This window comes from Dama dama, chromosome 23 (assembly GCF_033118175.1).
Source record: "Dama dama isolate Ldn47 chromosome 23, ASM3311817v1, whole genome shotgun sequence".
Taxonomy (NCBI): Eukaryota; Metazoa; Chordata; class Mammalia; order Artiodactyla; family Cervidae; genus Dama; species Dama dama.
In genome coordinates, this window is record NC_083703.1 from 27,633,914 (window position 1) to 27,658,617 (window position 24,704).

Consider the following 24,704-nt stretch of genomic DNA (forward strand, 5'->3'; position numbering starts at 1 on the left):
AGAAAACTGAAGCGGGTAGCCATTCCATTCTCCAGAGGATCTTCCCACCCAAGGATTGAACCTGCGTCTCCTGCATTACAGGCAGATTCTTTACCTTCTGAGCCACCAGAGGCTCGATCTTATTATCAGATGGGAGCTGTAGTGCCCCCTAATGGCCACCAGGGAAACTGACCACACAGTCCTGTCAAGAGAGAGGGCTCTTTGAAGGAGATGCCCGTTGGTTTCTCCTCCCCGGCCCCTCCCCTGGCTGACGGCCTGGACCCTTGCCTGTCCTCTGGCCTCTCTTCCTCAGGGTCGACCCTTCCCCCACAGGCCTGTGGCCTCCCAGAAGTTTTCTCTGCTAGTCCTTGAATTTGAACCGATATGCAAATATCAACTCAGAAAGAGAAGTGTCACAGCAGGAGCTCTCCCAGAGAGGGCCCTTGGTGTGAAAGGGTGAGTCCCCAAGAAAGGGAGGGGGAGAAGGAGATACTTATTGAGGACCTTTTAAATTCTAGGTCCAGAGTGAGGTGTGTTCACACACATTGTGAGGTCGAATTTGAGAAGGAGCCTGGAGGGTGGCATCCCCATCTCCTGGATCAGGATTCTGAGACGTGGATGAGGCACTTCTGAGCCATGAGGGCCGTTCACTGTGCTCAGGTCTTCTGATTCCACATCTCCTGTTGAGTCATAGTGAGCAGCCTGGGAGCTCTTGGCATCATACCCGCCGGCTGGTCCTTCCTCTCAGGTTCCTGTTTTTCCGTGAATCCACCTGGTTACCTACACCAAGAAACTGGGAGGCAGCCCGAGTCTTGCCTGCTATCTCAAACCCGACATCGGATCAGTCACTCGAAAGTGTGTCTTCTCCCCACAAAGGCTAGCTCTGATTCATCGTCCTCCTCCGGCTACCCCAGCAGCTACCCTATTCCAGACTATCTCATTCCTCACCTGGATAGTTCAGGTCCCACCTAATTGCTTCTGATCTCAGCCTCTGTAGTCATTCTCACCCTGCATAGCACCTTAAATAGCTTGACCCCTTCTGCATCAAATCCAGATGCCTCCCTTGTTGGACCTGGGACAACGCCTCCTCCCAGCCCCACTGACCAGAGTTACCTCCTGGCATCTTGCCAGTGTACAACCTCCCATGTCTCCCAGTCTTTTGCTCCTACTGGTCCTTTTATTTGGAGTACTTATTCCCTTCCCGCTGAGTTGTTGACAGAGCAACAATTCTCCATGTCCCAAAGAACCCAGAGAAGGTTTCCCGTGAGTTGGAATTGTCTCCTATCTCCCTGGCATCAAATGAAGCTTGACTTCCAGATCAGCCCTCTCCTAGTCCTCTTCCTTCTCTTTGGTGGTTTTTCTCCAGTTTCTTTGGAAGAGTCCTATTCCCTTTGGTGTTGTGTAGGATTCAATCTTAGATTCTCTTCTCACCCCATTACCTTCAGACGCTCTCATCAGCTGCCATGACCTCCATTTCTACCAATTCCTGAATCCTGGTCTCTGGCTCAGACCTACCCCTCTCTCCAAACTCAAATATCAAAATGCCTAATGTTCATTTTACATATTCTGTGTGATGGACAAAGGCACCCATACGTGTGTGTGTGTGTGTGTACATACACACACAATACATACTATGGATACATATATATACACACACACAGACCTATATACTATAGGTACACACATACACACATATGCAGACACAGAGTTTTATTGAGACGTAAGTCACATGCCATACAATTCATCCATCTAAGGTACACAGTTAAATGGTTTTCAGTGTAAATAGAGTTGTACAACCATCACCACAATTTTGGTTCTATATTTTTTCATTTATTTTCAAAATACAACTTTGAATTGAAATATGGTTGATTTACAATGTTGTAAATCAGTATATATATTAAATATATATAGCTGACTCACAAGTGAGTCCCAACTCTCAAGAAACCTACTTTGTCATCATACTGTTATTTTTTAAATGAATATAATGTGTTTTCATACATCTTAAATTATCAGTGACTGGAATCTCTTTTATAGCCCTGACTCTTGAAATCTGTGGCTGAAGTGAAACGTAAAACATAGAAAACTAGTATATTATTATAAGTAAAAACACACCATGGATTCATATTTATCTGGCCCTTCCCTGGATTTGGGGAGGTTACACATTAAGTGAAATTTAAGCTGTGATGGAGCCCCATCCCCTTTAAACATCAAAACTCATTCTATACTTTTAAATGGTTTTCATGAACATCATTCTAAAATATGCTGCATATTTTAAGCCTTCTCTTCATGACCCAGGCCACTGTAGTCAGCAAAAATGTCTGTACTTTATTCATATCTATGCTTATCAGAGAAGCTCCCTGACAGTCGTATCTAAAGCAACACCTGCTTCTGTATTTGCCTGGCCCAGCTTCATATTTCTTCATAGCAGGTATAAATATGTATCTGTGTGTCTCCTGTCTGACTCTCCCCTGTGGACTAGAAGCTCCAGGAAGACAGAGACTTTGCTCCTTCTTATAGCCCCATTGTTGCTCATCATGAGCCTATTTGCTAAAAAAAAACACGGGACGTATTTAGACAAGATTCTCAGCGCTGCCAGACTGTGGACGTGGCGCCCCTCGTGCTTGCCTGACATGAGCAGCTGTGCTGACAGGTGTCTCACCTATTAATTCAGCTTTTGTTTCTCCCTGGACATCACCACTAACTGTGGTCATTCCAGCTGCCTTCATGCCGATACCAGCTCTCTTCTGTGATGGGATTCTGTTAACCTCCTACATCTGGGGAATGTTGCTGTTGTCCTGTCCAAAATAAGAGTAAGCTGAGGCTGAGAATCGTGGTTTGGACAAGAGAATGTTAGCTGAATACATCTCTCTGTTGTCACGGGGTGTGGTGTCTGCTCTAACGTCCAGAAACTGTGCGACCATCAGCAAAATGACTCAGGGCCAACAGCTTCCTCAAAAAGTGAGTGATGGACACAGTCCAATCACAAGCCCCTTCTGGTCCCATTATTTTTCTGGAGTCTTCCCCGAACCACAGCAGCAGGTGGTTTGACCCGCTCCCAGGTCCCTTTTTTAATGTCTGCATTTTGGCTCCTGTCTTAATCCTTGTGAAGACCTCTGAATACATAATGCATTCAAAGGAAAGTAAGAATGTGTCCATTATGTTGTAATGGAGGTGAATTTTCAAGTTTTATCATAAAGCAAATTTCTTTATGTCACGTGGGAAGGAGATGGAGTAAGATGCAGTGACCGAGGAAGGGTTTCTTCAGAGTCCGCCAAACTCAGACCTCTGTTCTTTCAAAGGCTTCCTCAGAATACATCCTCACCAGATCTCATGCTTAAGTCATCTCTGTCTCCTTGTCTTTCTTCTTTATTCTGGTTTGGCAAGAACCTGCCACAGGACATTTGGTTCTTTATTTGCATTTTAAATTTCAGGTTTGCAATTTGTCATATCAAAACTTTAATTGAGGACTTCTCTGTGGTCCAGTAGTTAACACGCCATACTTCTGATGCAGGGAGCATGGGTTCAATCTGTGGTCAGGGAACTAAGATCCTGTGGGTCATGCAGTGTGGCCAAAATATAAATAAAAATTAAAATATAATTTAAGATATCTAATTCAAGACATCGTTGGTCTTAGCATTTCAAACATACCTCATTTTGTTGTGCTTCACAGGTACCTTTTTTTTTTTTTACAAGTTGAAGTTTTGTGGAAACCATTCAGAAAGTCTATTGGCACTATTTCCCCAACACAGTTTAGTTTGCTCATTTCCTGTCTCTGTGTCCCATTTTGGTAATTTTTGAAATATTTCAGACCCTCTGCCAGCATTTTAATGGCATTTATAGCAATAAAGTATTTTTAAATTTTTAAATTAAGGTATGCATTTTTTAGGCATAATGCTATTGCGCACTTTATAATAGACTATAGTGTAGTATAAACTAGGCTTCCCTGGTGGTGCTAGTGGTAAAGAACCATCCTGCCAATGCAGAAGAGATGCAGATTTGATCCCTGGGTTGAGAAGATCCCCTGGAGTGGGGGCTGGCAACCCACTCCAGTATCTCGCCTGGAGAATCCCCGTGGACAGAGGAGCCTGGAAGACTACAGTTCATAGGGTTGCACAGAGTCAGGCATGACTGAAGCGACTTAGCACTCATGTACATTGTGTAAACTGGCCATACCACACAGCATGTGGGATCTTAGTTCCCCAACCAGGGATCTAACTCACACCTCTTGCATTGAAAGTGCAGAGTCTTAACCACTGGACTGCCAGGCAAGTCCCATGTAAATGTAACTTTTATGCACCTAGAAACCAAAAAAAAATTGTGTGACTTGCTTTATTGTGATACTCGCTTTATTGCAGTGGCCTGGAACCAAACCTGCAATATCTCTGAGATGAGTATGTAAGTGCCCCTAATATAAAGCCCCCAGTGATAAAATGTGTATTAAATCCTCTTCTAGATAGTACAGTATCCTTCATGATGAAGAATGCCATCACATACATCCCTAACTTTAGCCCTAGAGCCTAGAAAACTAAGAGACAATTAAATTTAAAGCTCTGTCTTAAAGTTCATCTTTCTTTCTCTCTGTTCCTTATTTACAGCTCCTATTTTATTCCTTTGACTACATAATTGCTTCTATTATAAGCCATCTTAAATAATTTTGGGAAAAATATACCACTGAATTACATGTCATAAGAGTATTCTAGCACAGACGAGAGCGAAAAAAAAGTGCAGACAATGTTTCTTCCTTAAGAATTCAGTAACTGAGAACCAACTAGTACATAGCATCTCCCAGACAGAAATACTGATCCAGAAGAAAAAGTGGTTCTTGCCACGGCAGAGCAGTATTTGATTCTTGGCTGTAGAAGGAGGACCTCTGTTACTCAACATCATTCAGCATCTCTTCAGATTATAGAAAGTTGTTGTCGAGAACAAGAGAGACATTTTTTCAGATAATGGATCAAGGAGCCAGGACCTCTCATGTTAAAACACTAACCACCACAGCAAACAGCACCCTGGTCCCAGGGGATCATTAGCTGAACTGCTTGCTGGGGGCCACTGTACTACTGCTGCTATGTCTTTGTTTGTAAGCACCTCCCAGCCTCAGGCTCTGGGTCAGGAATGTGAAGTTAACAGGAAATGTTAAGGTGGACTGGAATGTCTTTGGTGTCCTGCCCCTTACATTGTTATTTTCAGAATGATCCTCTCCCAGACTTGATGCAGGGAAGCATTCACTTCTGCCTCATCCACTGGCTACAATACCAACCAATAAGAAGCAGCAAACTATGAGCTATTTGACTCATCTAACATTTTAGGGTATTAAAATGATAAACGATGAGAAAAAAGTGATTAATATAATCAGTGTATATCAGTGTATCTGTATCTATAATCAGTGTATCAGTGTATCTATAATCAGTGTATCTATAAAGGTAACTTGGGAAAACCCTTCATATTGACAAACCATTATTATTAATAATTGCCATTTTTATTATCTTGCATTTTTATGGTGTCAGTCAACTTGATGCTTTCCTTAGTGTTTCCACAGTTATAATATCTTCAGCTTGTTTGCAGTATTTTTTCCTTAGCCTAAAAGACATATATACTCTTTTCAACATGTAAATATAAAAGTTCAAATATATTGAGCTAGAACCCAGTGAAATATAATTTTATATATTAATACTATAGTAATATATCCATTAATTATATTAAGATGATAATGTTATATATATTCTTTTTAATTATTCTATTCCCTTTAGAAATCAATCCAAGAAGAAAAACGAAGACCAAGGAAAGATAGGTAATTATTATTTTTAAGTTTTAATAACTGGTCAAACCAAAATATAAATCTATATGTTCAAATTATGTTTAAAGGCCACCTGTTTTATATGCATAGATTTGGAAAGTGGTGTGCTGTCAATAAATTTTTAAATATGGAGTTTATATATAATCTATAAGATCTTGCCTATTGGAAATATATATTGAGCTAAACCCAGAGCAGTAGGTGGCTCAGTGGTAAAGAATCCAACTGCCAATGTAAGAGGCACAGATTTGATCCCTGGGTTGGGAAAGACCCCCTGGAGAAGGGAATGGCAACCCACTCCAGTATTCTTGCCTGGGAAATCCCACGGACAGAGGAGCCTGGCGGACTGCAGTGTGTGGGGTCGCAAAGACTCAGACACAAGCAGAAACACAGTGCATGGTATATATACTGAGAATTCAGACAGTTTTGAATAAATTGTGCCATCCAGTACAGAATTGTCCTTTCTTGTCCCATTAATATGGTTTTGACTGAGCTATTTGAACATGCTCATGTTCATGAGCTTTCTTTCCCCAAACTCCTTTGTACTTCTTTGTTCTTCAACACGAGCTAAATCTTACATTTTATTAATATAATGGCTATGAATTTGTCAGGAAGATGAGGTTACTGACACCTGTGTGTGTGGCCCACTTCAATTCAAACTATTTCCCTTTCCCTGTAACATTTCAGTCCACGCTTTTAATATCATCCCACTATTTCAATCAACTAATTTCCAGACAGTGCTCAAAACAATTGAGAGTTCTTCTGAGAAGCATGAGTGGACACAGAGTTCCCTGTTTATGAATTGGTGGCATTCTGAAAATGTGTTTACAAATTGGTTATCTTAACTTGAAAAGAACTTTTCCCCAAAGGACTGTAATACCTAGTAGTTTTCCAGACCTTTACCTCTTGACCTCGGATGAAGTCCCATCAGATTACAGAACACCACAGGAACCAGAAGCATAGCTTGAGTAGATCCACAAATGGAAATGGTTGAGGACACACCCCTGCATGTGTTTCTTGTGCAGGAATTAAAATCTAGTACAGAAATTAATCCCCCAAAGACCAGGGGATAGGGAAGGACAGAGGTTGCCTGTGAAGGAAGTGAGGTGAGATCGTGATGCCCTGTGTGCATCCACGGGCTGATGGATAAATTTGGGAAATGGTTGTGCTGGGACATAAAGGTCAACTTTCCTCATAGTGGCCCAAGGGTCAGTTCTGAGCCCTGGCCAAATGAGTATTTATAATCACCAACTCTCTAGTAGCTGCTAGTTTTGTGCCAAGTTGGATGTGGTAGAAGTTGGAAAAGCATTTCCAGCAGCTAAATACTCTCTTAAAGGTAAGAGGTGAATGGTTTTTCTTTTTAATTTATGGTATGTACTGTTTTTTGCACATCTCAAGACTTCTCTCATTCCTATTAGCATGCATGTGTAACTTGATTACTGTGAATGTCAATACTTTATATGAAGAAGCCAAGTATCTCATAAGTTTTGGTGAGTAGACAGCCTGATACTATGGTGTGTTTGGTCATTTGCAGTCAGGGGAAATTATTAGATCTGGAGGATTTCTATTATAAGGAGTTTTTGCCCAGTCATCCTGGACCAAAGGACCACAACCCTAGTTTAAGAGAACGAAGACAACAGCAAGAACTCCAGAACCAATGTTTCAAAGCTGATGAAAGGTAATAAATATATGTTAAAGTACAGCATTTTCAATGTTATACTCACCATTCCATTTCTAGAGCACTTTCATTTACCATGCCATTTCTAGAGCACTTTCATTTATGTATGGGCTAATCAGGCTACAGTTCATGCGGTCACAAAGAGTTGAATATGACTGAAGTGATTAAGCTTGCTAGCTGAATGACAAAATGTTCTTACTGAATGTTGCATCTTGTGATTGATATGTTGTTTAAAAGTAAAATCAAGGATTATGCTAGGTAATCAGATATCCCAGTTTTTCTAGCACAGTCTCAGTGTTTACTTGTTTTCTTGGTGTAATCATCAATGCTGCTGCTGCTAAGTCACTTCAGTCATGTCTGACTCTGTGCGACCCCATAGACGGCAGCCCACTAGGCTCCCCAGTCCCTGGGATTCTCCAGGCAAGAGTACTGGAGTGGGTTGCCATTGCCTTCTCCGATCATCAATAGAATCTCCTTTTAAAATACCTTGGTTTGGATGACAAATGATATGGTCATACTAACTGTAAGCAATAACTGTCTTCAATAGTAGCCACAACCTGTGTTTAAGCTCTAACCAACGTGATTTTATTAACTTATTGGTTTCTCAATGGTGCTATATAATTTCTCAGAATCAATGATGTCAGACCAAAAAAAAAGTATTTGAGAGAAAGTTTCATACAGGAATGTGTATTTTAGATATGATTTTCACTTTGCCACCAGCTTTGATATTTAACTCAAACCATTTGTAGCTTACTTATAATTTGGGGAATCTTTTTTTCTTTCCCCAAAAAATTCTTGGTAAAGTTTTGAAATTGAGGGCACGTAACAAGATAGACATGTGGTATATGAAAAATGGGAGCAACACCAGGCAATATAAAGCTGTTTTTCCAACATTCTAAGTGAACATCCTTTGGCCCAGGGCACTCAGATGCCTCACTCACCTCTTTGACAGTGTGATGTGTGGTTAAGAGAAGAGGCTTTAGAGTCTTAGATTTGGGTCCTGATTCTACTACTTAGTTACTGAGTAACCTTGCTCTTGTTACTGGGCCTCTCTAAGCTTCCCCCGTTTCCACATCTGCAAAAGGATTTACTAATTGCCTCTCCCTGTTGTTGGAGAGATGAAATGATGAATGTGGATGTGATTAATGCCAGACATGGTGCCGGCGAGTTGTTCCATAAATGGTGGCCGTCATTCTCTTTATTTGCATGTCCAGAACCAACCTGAACTATGATTTCTGCCCCTTGTCTCCAAAAGAAGATGTATTCCTCCATCTCAGAGCTGAGAACTGTTAACAGGTTGGGGCTTAGAAATGCTCTGGTCCAACCACAGAACTCTATACAGGAGAACACCAAGTGCCCAAGAGACTAAAGGACGTGCCCGAAGTCCCACATTGAGTGTGTGAACTAAAATCCAAAAGCTTTCGATCCCGGCTCAGTTGGCTTCTCACTGACTTAGCTGCTCCCCATTTTGACAGGCCAGTCGGCCTTCTCTCCAGTGTGTTCTCCCCTCCCCCAGCAGCAGACACACATCTGCTATGAACATGTTCTATCCTGACATTCCAGTGGCATCTAAGGATGTGCAGTCAGTGTTCACTAGACGAGAAGCTGGAAGCTCGCATCAGAGGAGTGTTCAGTTGTGCTCTTATCTTGTTGTCTTTGCTCTGATCTCATTTACTCTTCCCAGGAGCTGGGGAGGAGGTGGGGGCATTACTCTCACCTTCCTTTTTTATAGATGAGGAGGCTAAGGCTGCAAAGTTTCATACTGCCTAGTCACCTAGATAATAAGTAATGGAAGTAAAATTTGAGCACAGGCCTTTGTGCATTTAGAGTTGATGACTTTAGGCACCCACGCTGGGTGTTAGAGGAAGGAGAGATGCAATGAATGCAGGGGTGCATAAGATACAGATAGAAGATCCTTATGTCCATATCTGAGGAGCTGGGCTGTAGAGAGAAAGTATACTGATCTAACAATGCTGACAGGCAACTCCAAGGTGGTGTATTTCTAAACTAAGGAAGATTAAAGGGATAAACTACCAAGTGCAGTAGATCAACCTTGATAGGATCTTGGCTTTAAACTAAAACAAAAACAGAAAAACAGCTCTGAAGGATCTGTGGGGACAGTAAGAGTCTGACAGTAAGTCAGACCAAACTACCTGTTGGAATATTTTATATATCTTATACATCTTAAATTATTATTTTATAAACAAATATATTACATCTTTTATATATTTCTAGTGTATAGAAATATGTGTGTGTGTTAGTTACTCAGTCATGTCCAATTCTTTGTGACCCCATGGACTGCAGCCCACCAGGCCACCCTGTCCATTGAATTCTTCAGACAATACTGGAATGGGATGCTATTTCCTTCTCCAATATATAGCAATATATAGTGTATATTTATATGTAAATATTATTACATTATTCTGATAATTTATTACATCTATTTATATATATTTTGAACACATGCACCCCAAGTATTAGCATTAGTATACCAGGAAGGTGTGAGCAGGTCTAGGTATCAGGGACAACAGCAATGAAGTTGAGTGTCTTGTGAAATTGAATGAATGGAAGCAGGTGGCAGGTAGCCAGTGATTAGTTGGAGGTGTGTCTGTCCTCCCGGCTAAGACCAAACCTTCTGTTTGTGCACTGAATCCTAGTCCTTCCGTGTTCACCAGAACATTGTCCTGCAACTGTCCCCTCTCTCTTCTACATCTTGAATGTCTGTTCCCTTTACAGAATCATTTCTGACAGTCTGTGAACATGATGTAATTGGATGCATCATAAAAAGCACCCTTGACTCAATCTGGAAGTCCACCTTGACTTTCCAGAGCACCCGGGTTCCTGGTCTTCATTATAGCAGAAGAGTAATAGATAAGTGTGATCCTGCCTCCTCCAGGTCCTTTCTTCCCATCCTTTCTTGGGGCATCACGCTCAGGTTTCCATTCCCATCACTCAATGGAAACTGTCCCTGCCAAGACCATCCTATCTGGAGATGATTCTCAATCCTTATCTCACCCTTATAAGTAGCATGTGATGTTCTTTCTTCAAACATTTTCTTCACTGTCTTCCAGGACATAAGTACTTTTCTTGGTTTGCCTACTCCCTCACTGGCTGCTCCTTCTCATTCCCCTTGGCTGATTTCTTTTCATTTGCCTGACCTCTCAACACTAGAGAGTCTCATCCTTTGTATTATCAAGGTATACTCTCATGATCTTAAATATCATCTATTTACCTAAAACTCTCAAACTGAGAATACCCTTACCTGAGATCAGGGCTTATATATCCAACTGCCTATTCAGTATCTCCTCTTGAATATCTAGTATCCCAAACTTAGCACACTTGAAGCCAAAATCTTTTATCCCCCTCCTGCCCCCAAATATACTCCTTCAAGCAGCCTTCCCCATCTCATTAAACAGCAACCTCATTTTTCTTGTTGTTTTAGGTAAAAACCTTGGAGACATGCTTAATTCCTTTCTTTTACACCCCACATCCATTCAGTGGACTCTTCCAGATGGACCTACCAAGATGATCAAAATCTGACCAGTTCTCAGCTCCTCAGGCTTGCTTAGACTATTGCCCAGTCTTTTCACAGGCCTTTTTACTTCCACTGAATCATGCTGCTACTCCGAAACCTCCAGTGTCTTCTCTTGTTCAAGGCCCTGCCATGGTCTCGGAGCTCCACATTGCCTGTCACAATGTCCCCTCCTTCCTCCACTCTCAACCCTTGCTGTTCTCCCCCTTACTTGCTCCACTCCAGCCGTAATAGCCTCCTTGCTGTGCCATGAACACAATACATGCACTGTCATCTTAGGACCATAATGGGGATCTCCTGTCATCCTGGAATGGCTGCCCTTCCCTGCGAGATCTGCCTGGCTCCCTCCTCCCCTTCTTCAGGTCTCCCATCAGATGTCACCTCATCAGACAGTCCTTTCCTGATCACCCTCTATGAAATTGCTTACACACACACACACACACACACATACACCCATCTGCCTGGCTCTTCTTTGTAGAGCAACTCTCACCACCTGGAGTACTGGAGCTGTCCATGGTCCTCTCGCCTTCCAGACTGTAACCCTGGGAGCGTAGGGACTTGTGTACACCTACACCTACATGGAGTAGGTGCTCCATGAATAAATGAATCGATGAATAACGCTGCATTTTAGGGAGCTCCCTGCTTCCCCCAGGCAAGCTGCAGAACCCAAAGGTAATTGTTGGCAGGGTTTCCCATCAGTGGCTTCAGGAAGGTGGCCCAACAGCCTCACTGAAGATGTTGAAACATTGCAAAAGCTAACAGAGTGATTGGTCCAATTTGGGGGGAGCATTTAGGTAGCTCAGCTGGTAAAGAATCTGCCTGCAATGCAGAAAACCCCGGTTCGATCCCTGGGTTGGGAAGATCCCATGGGGAAGGGAATGGCAACCCACTCCAGTATTCTTGCCTGGAGAATTCCATGGACAGAGGAGCCTGGGGGTGGGGGTGGGGCTACAGTCCGTGGATCACAAAGAGTCGGACACGCCTGAGTGACTAACACGCTCCCTTTAAAGGAAAGAACTGAGCGTTTGCAAAATGATTGTCTATAGAGGCAGCTTGAGTTTCCTGTTTAAGAAGAAGGTACTAAAGTATTTATTGGTTGTGAATTATTTCAAGCCAAACCAAGCTCACCTTTCTGAACTACACCTCCTGATGTTTTACTTAGCTGTCATTCAGACAACTAGGCTTCACCAGGTTCCACCAACCCATCTGCTCCTCCCTCAGGAGTTTTGCAACCCTGCTGAGGAAATACAGCAAATCGGTTCGGTCACTGCCTTGCTGTTTTGAACGTGCGGTTCTTAAACGCCCGCTGAAGGTGGGAGGTGTGGGAGAAGGACCCGCCTGCCTCGGGGTAGGCGGGGAAGCGCAGCGCGCGGTGGCGCCGCTGACGCTGGGTCCCGGGTCTCGCTCGCAGGTGCTGGGCGGCGGAAGACGGCGTGGAGGAGGAGAACGGGCCCGCCGCCAACCCCTACGACTACAGGAGGCTCCTGCGCAAAACCTCCCAGCGCCGGCGCCTAGTTCAGCAGGTGTAGTCCCGCTGCTCCGCGGTCAGCGCCGTCGGGAAGTGCCCGAGACTATGGGGCTTGCCGGGGCCAAAGCGGGGGACCCTCGGGCTCTGCGCCATCAGGCACTGGGGCTGCGGCTCTGATCTTCGCAGGGGTTGCCCGCTGTGCTGGCCCCTCGAGTGCCCGGGCCATCCGCTGGTGCTCGGAGGGCCGAGAACTGAGCCCTTCAGACGCGGCGTCTCCGCACTCCCGCGTCCTCCTCTCCCACCAGCCCGCCCGCTGGGCTGGGGGTCCCTGGCCCCGGCCCCCAGTGTGTCTCTTTGTTCATTTCTGCGACACCTCCCGTGGACACGACTGCGCCTGAGCTCTCGCAGACCCCTCATCTCTCCTTCGAGTGACTTCAAAGGTTTCCTCTTTCTTGGAAACGGCTTTGCCAAGCCCGCAGGATCCTCGCTGAGGGGCTGAGTCCTTGAGAAGCGAACAAAGCACCGGGGGTTGGGGGGCGGGGCCGACTTTGAAGATGAACTTCATCCCAAACTCGCGCTTTCCCTTGTTTTGGTCTTTAAGGCTAGCAAATAAAGGCAATGCCTTGGAAAGGACGTGCTCCACCGGATTCCCCTTAGGGCCCAGGTTCCCGCTGCCCAGCTCTGCAGGTGCCACGGCCCAGGGAGGGGAGACGGTGCCTTCTGTCTAACATCAACGAATAACATCGCTCCCTGCCCCCATCCCAAACGAACATACCTCTAACTTTAAAAGCCCCCGTACTTTAGACACAAACGTGGGCTCTAGACAAGACTCCAAATCCTGCAGCACACAGCGCCCACACGCAGATAGCCCCACCCTCTCACACACTCAAAGTCTTCCCAACCAAGGTGGCTTCCTTACAGAGGAGGAGATGGGTGGATGGCATCACCGACTCAATGGACATGAGTCTGAGCAAACTCCGGGAGATGGTGAAGGACAGAGAAGCCTGGGGTGCTGCAGTCCATGGGGGTCGCAAAGAGTCAAACACTACTGAGCTAGCGAATGAACAACAGTAAAAATTCTGGTCCCACCGCTGAGCTGAGCAGTCCAATTTTGAAGGTTCTCCTAGTCTTCAGGTGTGGGGCTGTCCTTGGGCTCTGAGTTTTGGTGTATTAAAGATGGAAGGGATGGTGGTGGGTAGGCAACCCGTTTGCCTTCCTCAGTTGACTGCATTTTATTTAAAAACTCAGGTTAAGCTCTTCTGTGGATGTGATGCCCTCCGAGTCTGCGCAGCTTGGAACAGGAGAGGTAAGAAGGTGCAGTGGTTTCCTGGACGACCGAGTTGGCTGGAAGGGTTATATCTCTTTCGCCAGAGTCCCCAGCTCCTGCGCCCCAGCTCCTGCCCTGGGCCGGGGGTCTTGGGGAAAGTATTCAAGGAGAGAGTGGGAGCACATGTGCAGCTGGCTAACAGCGTGTACTGCGGTGCTCTCCGATGGGTGGCAAGGTTCTCTCCAACCCAAGCAGCTGGCACCGAAATGTCCCCCAGTGATGATGCCAACAACCTCTTCCTTTTACAAAGGGGCCCCTCGTGAGGGGAAGCCTCCCACTGATGCAGGGCTGAGCTCCAAGGCCAAGTGCACTCAGGCCTTGCTCCTTAACCTGAGTTCCCACCTATGTCTCCATGGAGGTTGGGACCCGGAAGGAGGAGCCACCTTTGGGGTGTGGACCGACAGTGGGGCTGTGGTTGGGGTATGGGCTGGGCCTGGTCCAGGCACCCAGGAGAGACCAGCCCTTGCAGGGCACTGTCAGGGAGGAGATGGAGGGGCATCTCTAACCCAAGGTGTCCCGGCCCCCTCCGCCGCTACTCACCTGTCCACCCACCACCAGGAGGCCTTAGGGGGACAAAAGAAGCTCTGCTTCTTTGCCAGTCCTCTTCAATCGAAGCTTCCAGAGTGGCCCCACAGGCCAGAGCCCTGGCAGCCTGACCCATTGCTGGAGAGAGAGGCAATTGGACCCCTCCCTAAAGTCCACACCACCCCCCTTTTGAAGTGGGACTAGAGCAGAGAGCAGCAAACACGCAATGAAAGGTTGCAATGTTTTTGTTTTCCTTTCTTCTTTTGAATTCTTCATTTTCTCTCCTTTCCCTTCTCTCTTTCCATCTCTTCTTCTTTGTCCTCTGACACTTAAGGGAGGACTCCAGGGAAAATTCATACCAGACACTCTTCTTTGGCAGGCCTGCAAGGCAATCTCTGGGTAAACCACTGACAAGAAATAGGTCAACCAAGGAAACCAACCCTAGCCGGCGGCCCTAGGAGTGTGAGTCTCTTCCCTTATTTGAGGAAGGGCCTTCGAAAGCTCTTCCCTAGTGCTGGCCCGCCTCCCTTCCCCATCCGGTGGCTGCCTCCTTTGTGAACTAATGACTGTAATTATTACCTCCCAGAGCTCTTTTGTTATCTCTAACCCAAGCCCAAATGAGGGGAGAGCGGGCTCTTTTTTGAAATGAAAGTCTTTATAAAGCAAATTACCCATCTAGGGAGGGCGGGCATTAAGGAAAGACAAATCAGATACTGTGTGCATCTGAAGTGGGTGTGTTAGATAAAAATGTAAATATCACCATTAGATTCAAAACACTGTGGAGTTTCTGATTTAATGCAGTTTATTTAAAGAGAAGAAGTTTAAGTCATTGCTTTTTTAAAAAATCTATTAAATTCGGTGTTGCGATTTCTACCTTTCTTGTATTTTAATCCGTTCCCTTCTTTGAGGCTTTGTGTGCATTTAAAACATTTATTTTAAAGAATATTTTTGTTTTCGAACACTCATCCATTGTAGAAAAATTCTGCAACTCCAGCCTGCTGACTTGAAGTGAAACATGTGCAGGATTTGGAGTGGATTTAAGCAAAGAATGGGTCTCTTCTCCAGCTTCTCTCTTCGCTGAGGAGCAGGAGCTGCAGAGCCACCTGCCAACGGCCAACCCACGACGTCTTTACACCCCATGGAGTTGTCATGTGGATCCATTGGAGCTGGGAGCTGGGAGCTTGGGAAAGAGGGTGGAATGCCGGCCTGTGTTCCTATTAACCTGGCAGCCGCAACCTGGCGCAGGCTTCTCAGCACAGCAGGCTCTGAGCTGAGCAAAAGCCCAGCGGACCAGCACCCCCGCACCCACTCCCAGGCTCGGATCTGGCCGCCACGGTGCCGATCCTGTGGCTCCTCCAGGCTCATGGGAAGAAGACAAAGCTTTGTGGGGAGAACTGACCAGGCCACCGCGTGCCTTGGGGCACAGGATTTGGGCTTGCACTTGGCCACCCTGGGTCCTGTGACATCCTTCCTAAGCCAGGGCCAAGGGATGGTAGTCTAAGGATCTACTGGTCTCTGCTTTAGCCGTGGTTTTGGTAACTTGGTTCAGCGATCAGAGAAAGAATGGCCTGTGCATACAGTGGAAATGAAAAGTGCCTGCCCCAGGGGAGCAGCACATAGGGGAGTGTAGCCTTGGGAGGCTGGATGCAGTAGGTCATCCTCATCCTCTTTCCCCACTCCTGGGAGCTGCAGGATGTACTTGACACTAATTTCTGCTGCCAAGGGAATGCAGGGCGAAATCAACGGGCCTTACATTCTCGAGGCACACCCCCCCCCCAACCTTTGTTTAATAGCTTGTTGAGAAAGGAAAATGTAAGAGCGGAGAGATTATGATCTCGTCCACACGTGCCAAGTTGCTTCAGTCGTGTCTGACTCTTTGTGACCCCATGGACTGTAGCCCACCAGGCTCCTCTGTCCATGGGATTCTCCAGGCAAGAATACTGGAGTGGATTGCCCTGCCCTCCTCCAGCGGATCTCCTGGACCCGGGGATCGAAGCCACGATTCCTGTGTCTCCTGCATTCAGGCAGATTCTTTCCCGGGAAAAGAGAAACCCCTTCCCACCAAGTACCAGAAATTGTGACTCTCCCGTCTGGCCCCGCCCCACCTCACGCCATCTCGATGATTCCCTAGGGGAAGAGGTGGTCATTGATTTGAGGCTCGATAAAACCAGGGCCCAGGGAGGTCATGCTTTCTTTCTGCTTTTGGAAGGCTCAGATTTATTGGAAACCCTGTGCAGGCTTCTCACGCACACAACGATTCCCCGGACGTGTAAGCAGCGGCCCTTCCACGCCTTCGCCGGTCAAGGTCACCGAATGACCCGATCGCATCCCCCATCAGCCATCAGCCGTCAATCCTGCTGGCTCTAGTTGTTCTTCCTTGCCTCCTTCCAAGAAGTTTCCATTCGTATTATTCCTCTGCCCAGCCTGAGGTTCTTGGTGATAGATTCCAGCATGAATTTTAATTGCCTCAATCAGCAGTCTTTTTCCCAAGCCGTCAGTTAGAACTTGAACAGTGGGCTCGGCGACCCAGCGCTCTGAAGCGCAGAAATGTTTCCCAGCCCCCACCTCGGGGAGACTATGCGGCTCAGTGGGCAGGAGTTAGGCTCTACTAAGGAGCAGGACGAAGCCCATCGGTGCCTAGGTGCCCTTCCCCCACAGTCCCCTTCCCAGGCTCGCGAACCGCTCCAGATTCCCGCAGCCGCTGGGACTCCGGGGGGGGTCACAGCGACCTCAGCTCTCTCTCGCAGGAAGGTGGCGCGGGCATAGCGCCTCCTTCTCCGCGGCCGGAACCAGCCCTCAAACAATACACCAATCGTTGCAAATAAAAGACTGTCTCCGCCACCTTTCCCGCCTCGCCAGGGTCTCTGTGGTCTACCCGCGCCGATGCCGGCGCGCAGTCCGCCGCGTTAGCACTCTGGACAGCGCCCCCGGGGTCGCCAGCATCCTCTAGCCGCACGCTACCCAGGGGTCGCCTGCTCACCTCCCACCCGCTCACGCAGACTCCTGCTCGGGCGCACTGTCTGCCTCGCACTCTCACGATTCAGCTCCCTCCCTCCCGTTTTTCCCTCCGCCGCCCCCTCGTCTATTCTGGCTGGGCTCCCTCTCCTTCAAAATCGCTCGAGTTCTCGGGCGCTTTCCCATCTCCCGGCGGTGAGGGCCCTTCAATCCTCTCCTCTATTCACCGCTCCTCCCCCCCCCCCCCCCACCCCGCCACGAAGCTTTCAGAGCTTTGCCACTTCTCTAAGCTCTAATTCCAACACACACGCGCGCACACGGACACGCACATTTCCTTTCCCTGTGTGACACCCACCCTCTGTCGTGCGGCCGCGCCAGACCCCGCGCGGTGTTCCTCCTACCGCCACACACACACACACACACAAACGCACGCACGCGCGCGCGCAGGGCGGAGCGGAGGGCAGCTCGCCGGCAGTTTGCACTCGGAGGCGTCTTGCTCCAATATCGCAGCGCCGATGGCATCTCCCGGCTCCGGCTTTTGGTCCTTCGGATCTGAAGATGGCTCGGGGGATCCCGAGAACCCCGGCACAGGTAGGAGAAACGGGACCTGCAGGCGGAGAGCTTTGCGGGCGGACTGGGATTTGCTGGGGAAGATTGAAGGAGGCTTTCCAACCTGCAACAGGAAACTTCGGACGCTTAGCCCTGCCCTCGGGGTGGGTCCTTGATGACCCAACAGACTAAACCCCACAGGCTCTTATCCCCCTGGTAAGATGCCCAGGGACCCTCTGGTCCTTTCAGCTGAAATCTGGGAGAACCTCTAAACACGGCGGTGTCTCCTCGATACCGAATTCCTGGGCCTGGGAGCCTGCCACCGTCTTAGTGTCTGGAGAGAGAGAGGTGGTGGGGGAAAGGAAAATTGGAAAGGGGAGAGAATTGTTTATCTGAGAGACTGCGAGGAAATGGACGGCCTCGGGTGTCGAGGAAAACTCGCCCAAGCGAGGCCGGAAGGAGACTTTGCTCTAACCGAGTGGTGCCTGAAAGGCAAGTGCAAAGGGCCACAGTATGGGCCGCTTCTGAGGAAACAGCCAAGGGTCGGGCCGGGTCGCCAGGCTCCCGCCGCCTCTGGCACCTGCTCGCTGTGCCGGCGCCAGGAAGGCAGCCGTTCCCGGAGCCCGGGTTTATGAGGTCGTTCACAAAGAACGAAGTTTCACACGTGTGTCTGCCGTTTTCTTTTCGCCTCGCTGTCCTCCCACCTGTCTTTCCTTGCAGCCAGGGCCTGGTGTCAGGTGGCCCAGAAGTTCACCGGCGGCATCGGAAACAAACTGTGCGGTGAGTGCCTGCGCGGGCGCCCGGGGGAGGGAGGCGGACACGGTCAGGCACCGCGGAGCCCGAGGAGGTCAAAGCCACCCTCTCACCTCCGCATCCCGTCAGGGGTCGGGTGTTCTTGATTTAGGGACCGGGGATGGGGGGCGGGGGCTGGAAGCCGGGTCGGCGGGCGGCTGACCGAGGTCCGCGCTCCTTGTCCTTGCCCAGCCCTGCTCTACGGAGACGCCGAGAAGCCGGCGGAGAGCGGCGGGAGCCAGCCCCCGCGGGCCACCTCCCGCAAGGCCGCCTGCGCCTGCAACCAGAAGCCCTGCAGCTGCTCCAAAGCGGAGGTCAACTATGCATTTCTACACGCAACAGGTAAGGGCGCCTCGCGGGGTCCCGGGAGCTTCTGTCCCTCGCCCTGTCCGGTCCACCGTGGCCAGGAGGGACCCGGCGCCGGGAGCCTGAGCCGGGACGTCGAGGTGGAGGGCGGGAGCAGACCTCGAGAAACGCTGGGCCTGCCCCCTCGGTCGGACCCGGACCCGGGCCTCTGCGTGGCTCTGGGCTCCGGGGTTCCAGGCGGGCTCCGGGGCCGCGGCGCTCTGCGCCCAGCGCCGCCCTCGGGTCTCCGGGTGGCCGAGGCGCCCCGGCGTACCCTAGTTTCAGGTCCTATTCTCCGTGCCCCCGAGGCATCCGGTGTGATGTAGTTTCTTGTTCAAAATAGGTTAGACTTTGTATGTCTTCAGATCGCAAGAGTAATTTGTAGCTGTGATTTCAGGAGAAAGATTCACATGAAACCGCGCAGTTTTACTCTGGTGCTTGCACACCCAGTGTGCACACCCAGTATGCGAGCGCGCGCGCGCGCGCACACACACACACACACACACACTGACTTTGAAAACAGCGGGCCTTCGTTAATAAGCCAGAGATTCTGTGGTAGGATAGGATAATAATAAGCCAAATAATAAACAAAATTCCTATGAACCATTTTGCCCGATTTACCCAAAGGCATTCCTCAGACATTCCTGACCTGAAGTGATCGTTTAAGATGACTTATTGAGAAATACCGTTTAGCGAGAACCCCTGCGAAACAGATGAATGGAGGTATATTCTCTTAAAAAAAAAAAAAAAAAGATAGAAAAAGGAAGCAAATTAGTTGTGAACTGAAATGCAAGTAATAATTTGGGATTAGGAAAGAAATCGTAGTTTTTTCATTCCTTCATTTTTGAAAAATACCTCCCCTTTAAAGAAGATGCTCTATTTTTCCAGGAGATTTTTTTTTTTTAACATAAAATTTCGGTTCAGAGAGAAAGTGTCAAATGAAGAACTTGCCTGGATATTTTCATTGTAAAATTAAAACATGGCATTTTGATTCCGTTCTTAGATCTGCTACCAGCGTTTGATGGAGAAAGGCCCACTTTGGCATTTCTGCAAGAGGTTATGGACATTTTGCTTCAGTATGTGGTGAAGAGTTTTGATAGATCAACCAAAGTGATTGATTTTCATTACCCTAATGAGCTTCTTCAAGAATATAATTGGGAATTGGCAGACCAACCACAAAATTTGGAGGAAATTTTGATGCATTGCCAAACAACTCTAAAATATGCAATTAAAACAGGTATTGTCCAATCAGAAATAATAAAGCTCTTTTTTCTTTTATGATTTTAATTTGTTTCTATGAAGATGTTTTCTTTTATGGAGTTATTGATAATTTCAAGTTTACAACATTATTTTCATCATTAAAAAAGTCCTGATTAGAATGATTAATGTCAAAAGCACCCTTTACTGTTACTGTTCATGGTTTGAAGTCGGAAATGTTACCTAAGTATAAATCATCAGATTTTACATTGCACTATTTGGCCATGGAAATTATCCACTGATGTAGAAGCAACCATTTGTCAGTAGAGGCCAGTAGAAGTGACTCTACTATAGAGAAAGAAAAAAAGAAAGAGAATCTAGAAATGAAAGCATAAAAGGCATGATCCAAACAAAAGCCCAAATACCAGGTCAGTGCTGGAAAAAATCATCCTGTGTAATGATTGAAGCAGAGAGGTAATATTTTGGCATTGTCTCAGAAGACTAAGACTTCAGATGTGAACTCCGGCTTTTCTCTATTTTTAAAGAAATGTACACAAAAGAAAACACAATACAAACTAGCTTAACAATTCAGCCATGTTATACAAGGATGTATGTGCTTCCTAACCACTCTGTATAGAAGATAAAGAGGGAAAAAAAGATAGAGGGGAATCAGATATCCTTATGGATAATATTTTTAGTGTATTTTGTGTTTATTTTTTTAAATAGTATTCTCCATTCTCCATCCATTTTTAGCCCCAGGTGTAACATATATGTGAGTGCATTCTAAGCTTTCATTCTAGCTACACCAAAGTCAGCTATTCATCTCCCCAGGTCATGATTACCCCTGCCTTTTCTGCTTTGCCCCTAATCACCCTGATACGTGGTGGCCATAGACTTCATTAAAGCAATAAAAATAAGAATGAATAAATTTGGAAGGGAGGGAAGACTTTGTGGATCCAAATTGATTTGTAGCCTTAGAAACATCTGCTAACAAATAAATATGTAAAATATCACAAAACATTAATTACTCTAGAAACATGATCCTTTTCTCAGCAAATTTAGAATTACATGAATTATCAGTATCATTCTAATCAAAAACAAATTTTAAGAATGTTTGTTGTGCGACTTTTAGCCCTTTGTTTTGCTATATTTTTGTTTTCGTGAATTCTTTTTATTGACAGGATAGATATGCATAGAAGCCTTGGGAAATTGATTTCCTATACTATCATTGTCCACTTTTGTGAAACTATAGACTTAGAATTAAATACATAGGAGAAAGAATTTAACTTGGAGATTTCTATCAAACTCAGTCTATGGAGTATGATTTTTTTAAGGCATCTTAGATTTCATTCTCAGTTATATTGACAGAGAATCCACATGAAGTATATACTAGGCATTAAAGATGTTTTTTTCCTTCCAGATTTTTGTATATCTGTAGGTGCAAGCCTGAGCAATGTTTTTAACTCATTTTTGTTTGACCTACTCTCCAACCTAACATTTAAATACATTAACAGTAATTTGCTACCTATTATTTTTATTGCTACCAAGCCAAAAAGAATCTATAAAGGTATTTTCATATCTTCATCCTTGAAAGCTGATGGGGTCTGAAATGCAATTTAAAGAGTTAAGATAATGAGAATTGCAGGTCAATGAAAGCAATAGCTCTGTCAATGTCCCATTTAGTGTTGGGAAAAGATGGGCCAATTCAATACTTAGATTTTGCCATAGTGCTTGGGAAACTGTTGGTCAGTGTAGCTCTAATATGTTTTTTTAAAGATCAGAAAAAATATGATTAAGTTGGATTTCTGACCAAGGCATATCAATATTAATTCAGTACAACATTATTTATAACACAAATAGTCTTCTGGTCCTTCCTCCCATCCCCAATGACATTTCAAATAATTAACAGCTGCCTCTTTCCTTTTTGACTGGGAAGTTTATAGGTTTCATGTATAACTTGTATTTGACAACTAGTACTATTTAAGTTCTGTGAAGTAGTTACTGTCACTGCTACCATTAGACTTGTTAATGTTCCTTGGGATACTCCTTTATAAAAGCATGTTACTACTGAGAGTCCGTAACCTAATTTCCACTTGGACTCCAGGCTTAGGGAGAAGAGGGGGGAGGTAGGAAAATTTTATTGATTGTTAAAATTACCTCTGTAAGAAATATTGGAATAGAACATGGAAAAGTGTGGAGAATGATAAAGTTCTGAAATAATTAGGCTTTGCTGGGGTCATCAGGTTTGGCGTTAGTGGTGGCGGCTGGGGAGTGGAGGGATTCATGAACCCAGCCATGAGACAAAGGGATTGAAGCATCAGTAAATGTGCCGTCCTTGGGTGTGTGTTGCTGGTCTAGAGAGAACAGTCTGGACCGACTTGGGGCCCCTTCCCAATGGACTATGGACACCAGGGTCAGAGCTGCCTGGGGCTGGCTATTCAGAGAGTATGTTCACCCTTCTTGGCTCATTTGCTGATCTGTGGGGAGCGGTCCAGAAGCACAAACAACGCCTGGTTTCAAACTCGCTGTCTCCAAGGCAGCAGCGCATGGCCATTCGACTCCTTGGCAGGGCGCTGACTCGCAGTACAGGTCCAGGTGGGGGCAGCAACAGCAGCTGGATGCCAGGGTGACTCGGGCAGCAGGCAGGCAGGTCTCAGGGAACCCTACCTGAATTTGCCAGCAGCCTATAGTTCATGCGAAGCCAGCAACCAAGGGGACATTCTGTTCTGATCTGTCAAACTATCTCCCTGCATATTTCCACATCATTATCAGCGAATGCAAATTTTGAGGCTGGAGAGATTTTGGTGAAATAGACCAAGGTCAAAATTTGATACAAGAAGGAAGCCAAGCAATTGCAGCATTGCACTTCTTACCATAGTTTCCCAGAGGGAGTCATCAGGGTGAATTGACCTTCTGATAACCTGGGGCACGACATAGGTCTTGGGATCACACTCAGTTTTATGCAGAGGTTTTCCTGACAAAGGGTGCATAGACTTGATGTGAGGTGAAAGATACCAGATTCATCCAGAAAATGCATAGGAGTTGAGAGAGTCGATTAATGGCTAGATTTGCTGATCCTTATTAAGTTCCTCATTTTAAAGAAATGGCTTAGGGAAAGAGGAATGGAGGGGCACCGAGAGGGAGACGAAGGCTATGATTTCAGCTGTGAGCGCTAATGAAATGGGGAGTCAATGAGGCAGAGAGGGGTGGAGGGCTGCTGCAAACAGCAGCAGCAGCCACAGCCAGGAAGGCTTTTTCCCTTTCCGTGGACCTGTAGACTGATGGGAGCAGCGTCAGAGAGCCTGGGAAAGAGCAAAAAGCTCAAAGGGCACTTTGCAAGGCTATAGGGATGTAAAACAATGCCATACCGGAGAAGAAGTGAGAGCTGCCCAGTCTCTTTAAAATGCGCTCTTTCCCAGCTCTTCTCAGCATCTACTCATCTAGCCACATGCTGGAGACTGATAAGAGAGCAGTCCCCGGGTCCCTGAGATAAGCTTTGTGTTGACTTTTGTCTCTGCTCTCCCCATTGCCTACCTTTATCTTGTTTTGTCCAGGCTGGCCTGAGAGCCTGTCACATCCCCAGGCTTCAGACAGGTGTCCAGTAACTGGCGGACGCCTTTTAATAAGAAGCTGTTTCCAGAATTGTTAATCTTCCAGGCTTTTGGCTGCAAAACAACATCACAGATTTATAGATAGGCTTATGTGGAGCAGGAAAGAGAAATGGAAGTCTAATGAGATCTTTACAATCACGTTTTAAATAATAGCCTCAGGAGTGTTGGGGTGTCAACCCCTTTAGAGAGTTTTAGAGAAATCCAGAAGTTATTTAGATAAGCCTGATTGAGGGACTGATCAATCCGTTGACTATACCTTCATGTATCTTGTGGACAAGACAGGGATGTTGGCTGTATTTAGCTTTATTTTGAATTGCAACTACGAAGGAGCTCTGTTGTTTAGAATCAAATATTCGGGTAGAAAAAAATAGACAAGAATTACATTTGTCCACTCCAGTGTTCTTGCCTGGAGAGCCCCAGGGACGAAGGAGCCTGGTAGGCTGCTGTCTATGGGGTTGCACAGAGTCGGACACGACTAAAGCAACTTAGCAGCAGCAGCGTACCAGCTTTAGACAGTCATTGCCTTTTGAATCCAGGGTAAATCACTCAACGGAGTGTCCTATTTTCTCATTTTTGCCTTGTCTTCTCTGATCATCAGCCATTTGTCACTGATATTATATGGATGTTGGCATGCCTGGCAGATGTCATGGTATATGACTGATTCCCAGCACAATTTAATGGAAAAGGGTTTGTTAGCAGCACAAGTGTAAACAAGAAGTGGCCTATTTTTTAGTAGCTTGGGATTGCCCCAGCATTTGAATCTGCAAATATATTGAAAGAATGCTAGAAAATAAACTAGTGTCCACATTGCAAACCACATTTATTATCTTTCTATAGGGTATGGTTAAAGAAAGATTTTTAGCATGTGCTTTAAGAAATATCACAACACCAAACAGTCTGTCTTGTTAAAGGAAATGCTCCTTTGCTGTGTGTGTGTGTGTGTGCTTGTGTG

At 46.3% G+C, this 24,704-nt stretch overlaps 2 protein-coding genes across 2 annotated transcripts in view; both read left to right on the forward strand.

Moving 5' to 3' along the window:
- Positions 1–12,512, forward strand: part of MYO3A (myosin IIIA) — a 162,545-nt gene extending 150,033 nt beyond the window's left edge. Inside the window, exons 31-33 of the mRNA XM_061125655.1 lie at positions 5,730–5,770; positions 7,308–7,451; positions 12,395–12,512. Of these exons, the coding sequence (XP_060981638.1) occupies positions 5,730–5,770; positions 7,308–7,451; positions 12,395–12,512 (303 nt within the window). The remainder of the gene's footprint in view (positions 1–5,729; positions 5,771–7,307; positions 7,452–12,394) is intronic.
- Positions 12,513–17,773: 5,261 nt separating this feature from the next.
- The window catches only part of GAD2 (glutamate decarboxylase 2), a 61,637-nt gene continuing 54,706 nt past the window's right edge, over positions 17,774–24,704 (forward strand). Inside the window, exons 1-4 of the mRNA XM_061125730.1 lie at positions 17,774–17,849; positions 18,528–18,587; positions 18,792–18,941; positions 19,948–20,181. Of these exons, the coding sequence (XP_060981713.1) occupies positions 17,774–17,849; positions 18,528–18,587; positions 18,792–18,941; positions 19,948–20,181 (520 nt within the window). The remainder of the gene's footprint in view (positions 17,850–18,527; positions 18,588–18,791; positions 18,942–19,947; positions 20,182–24,704) is intronic.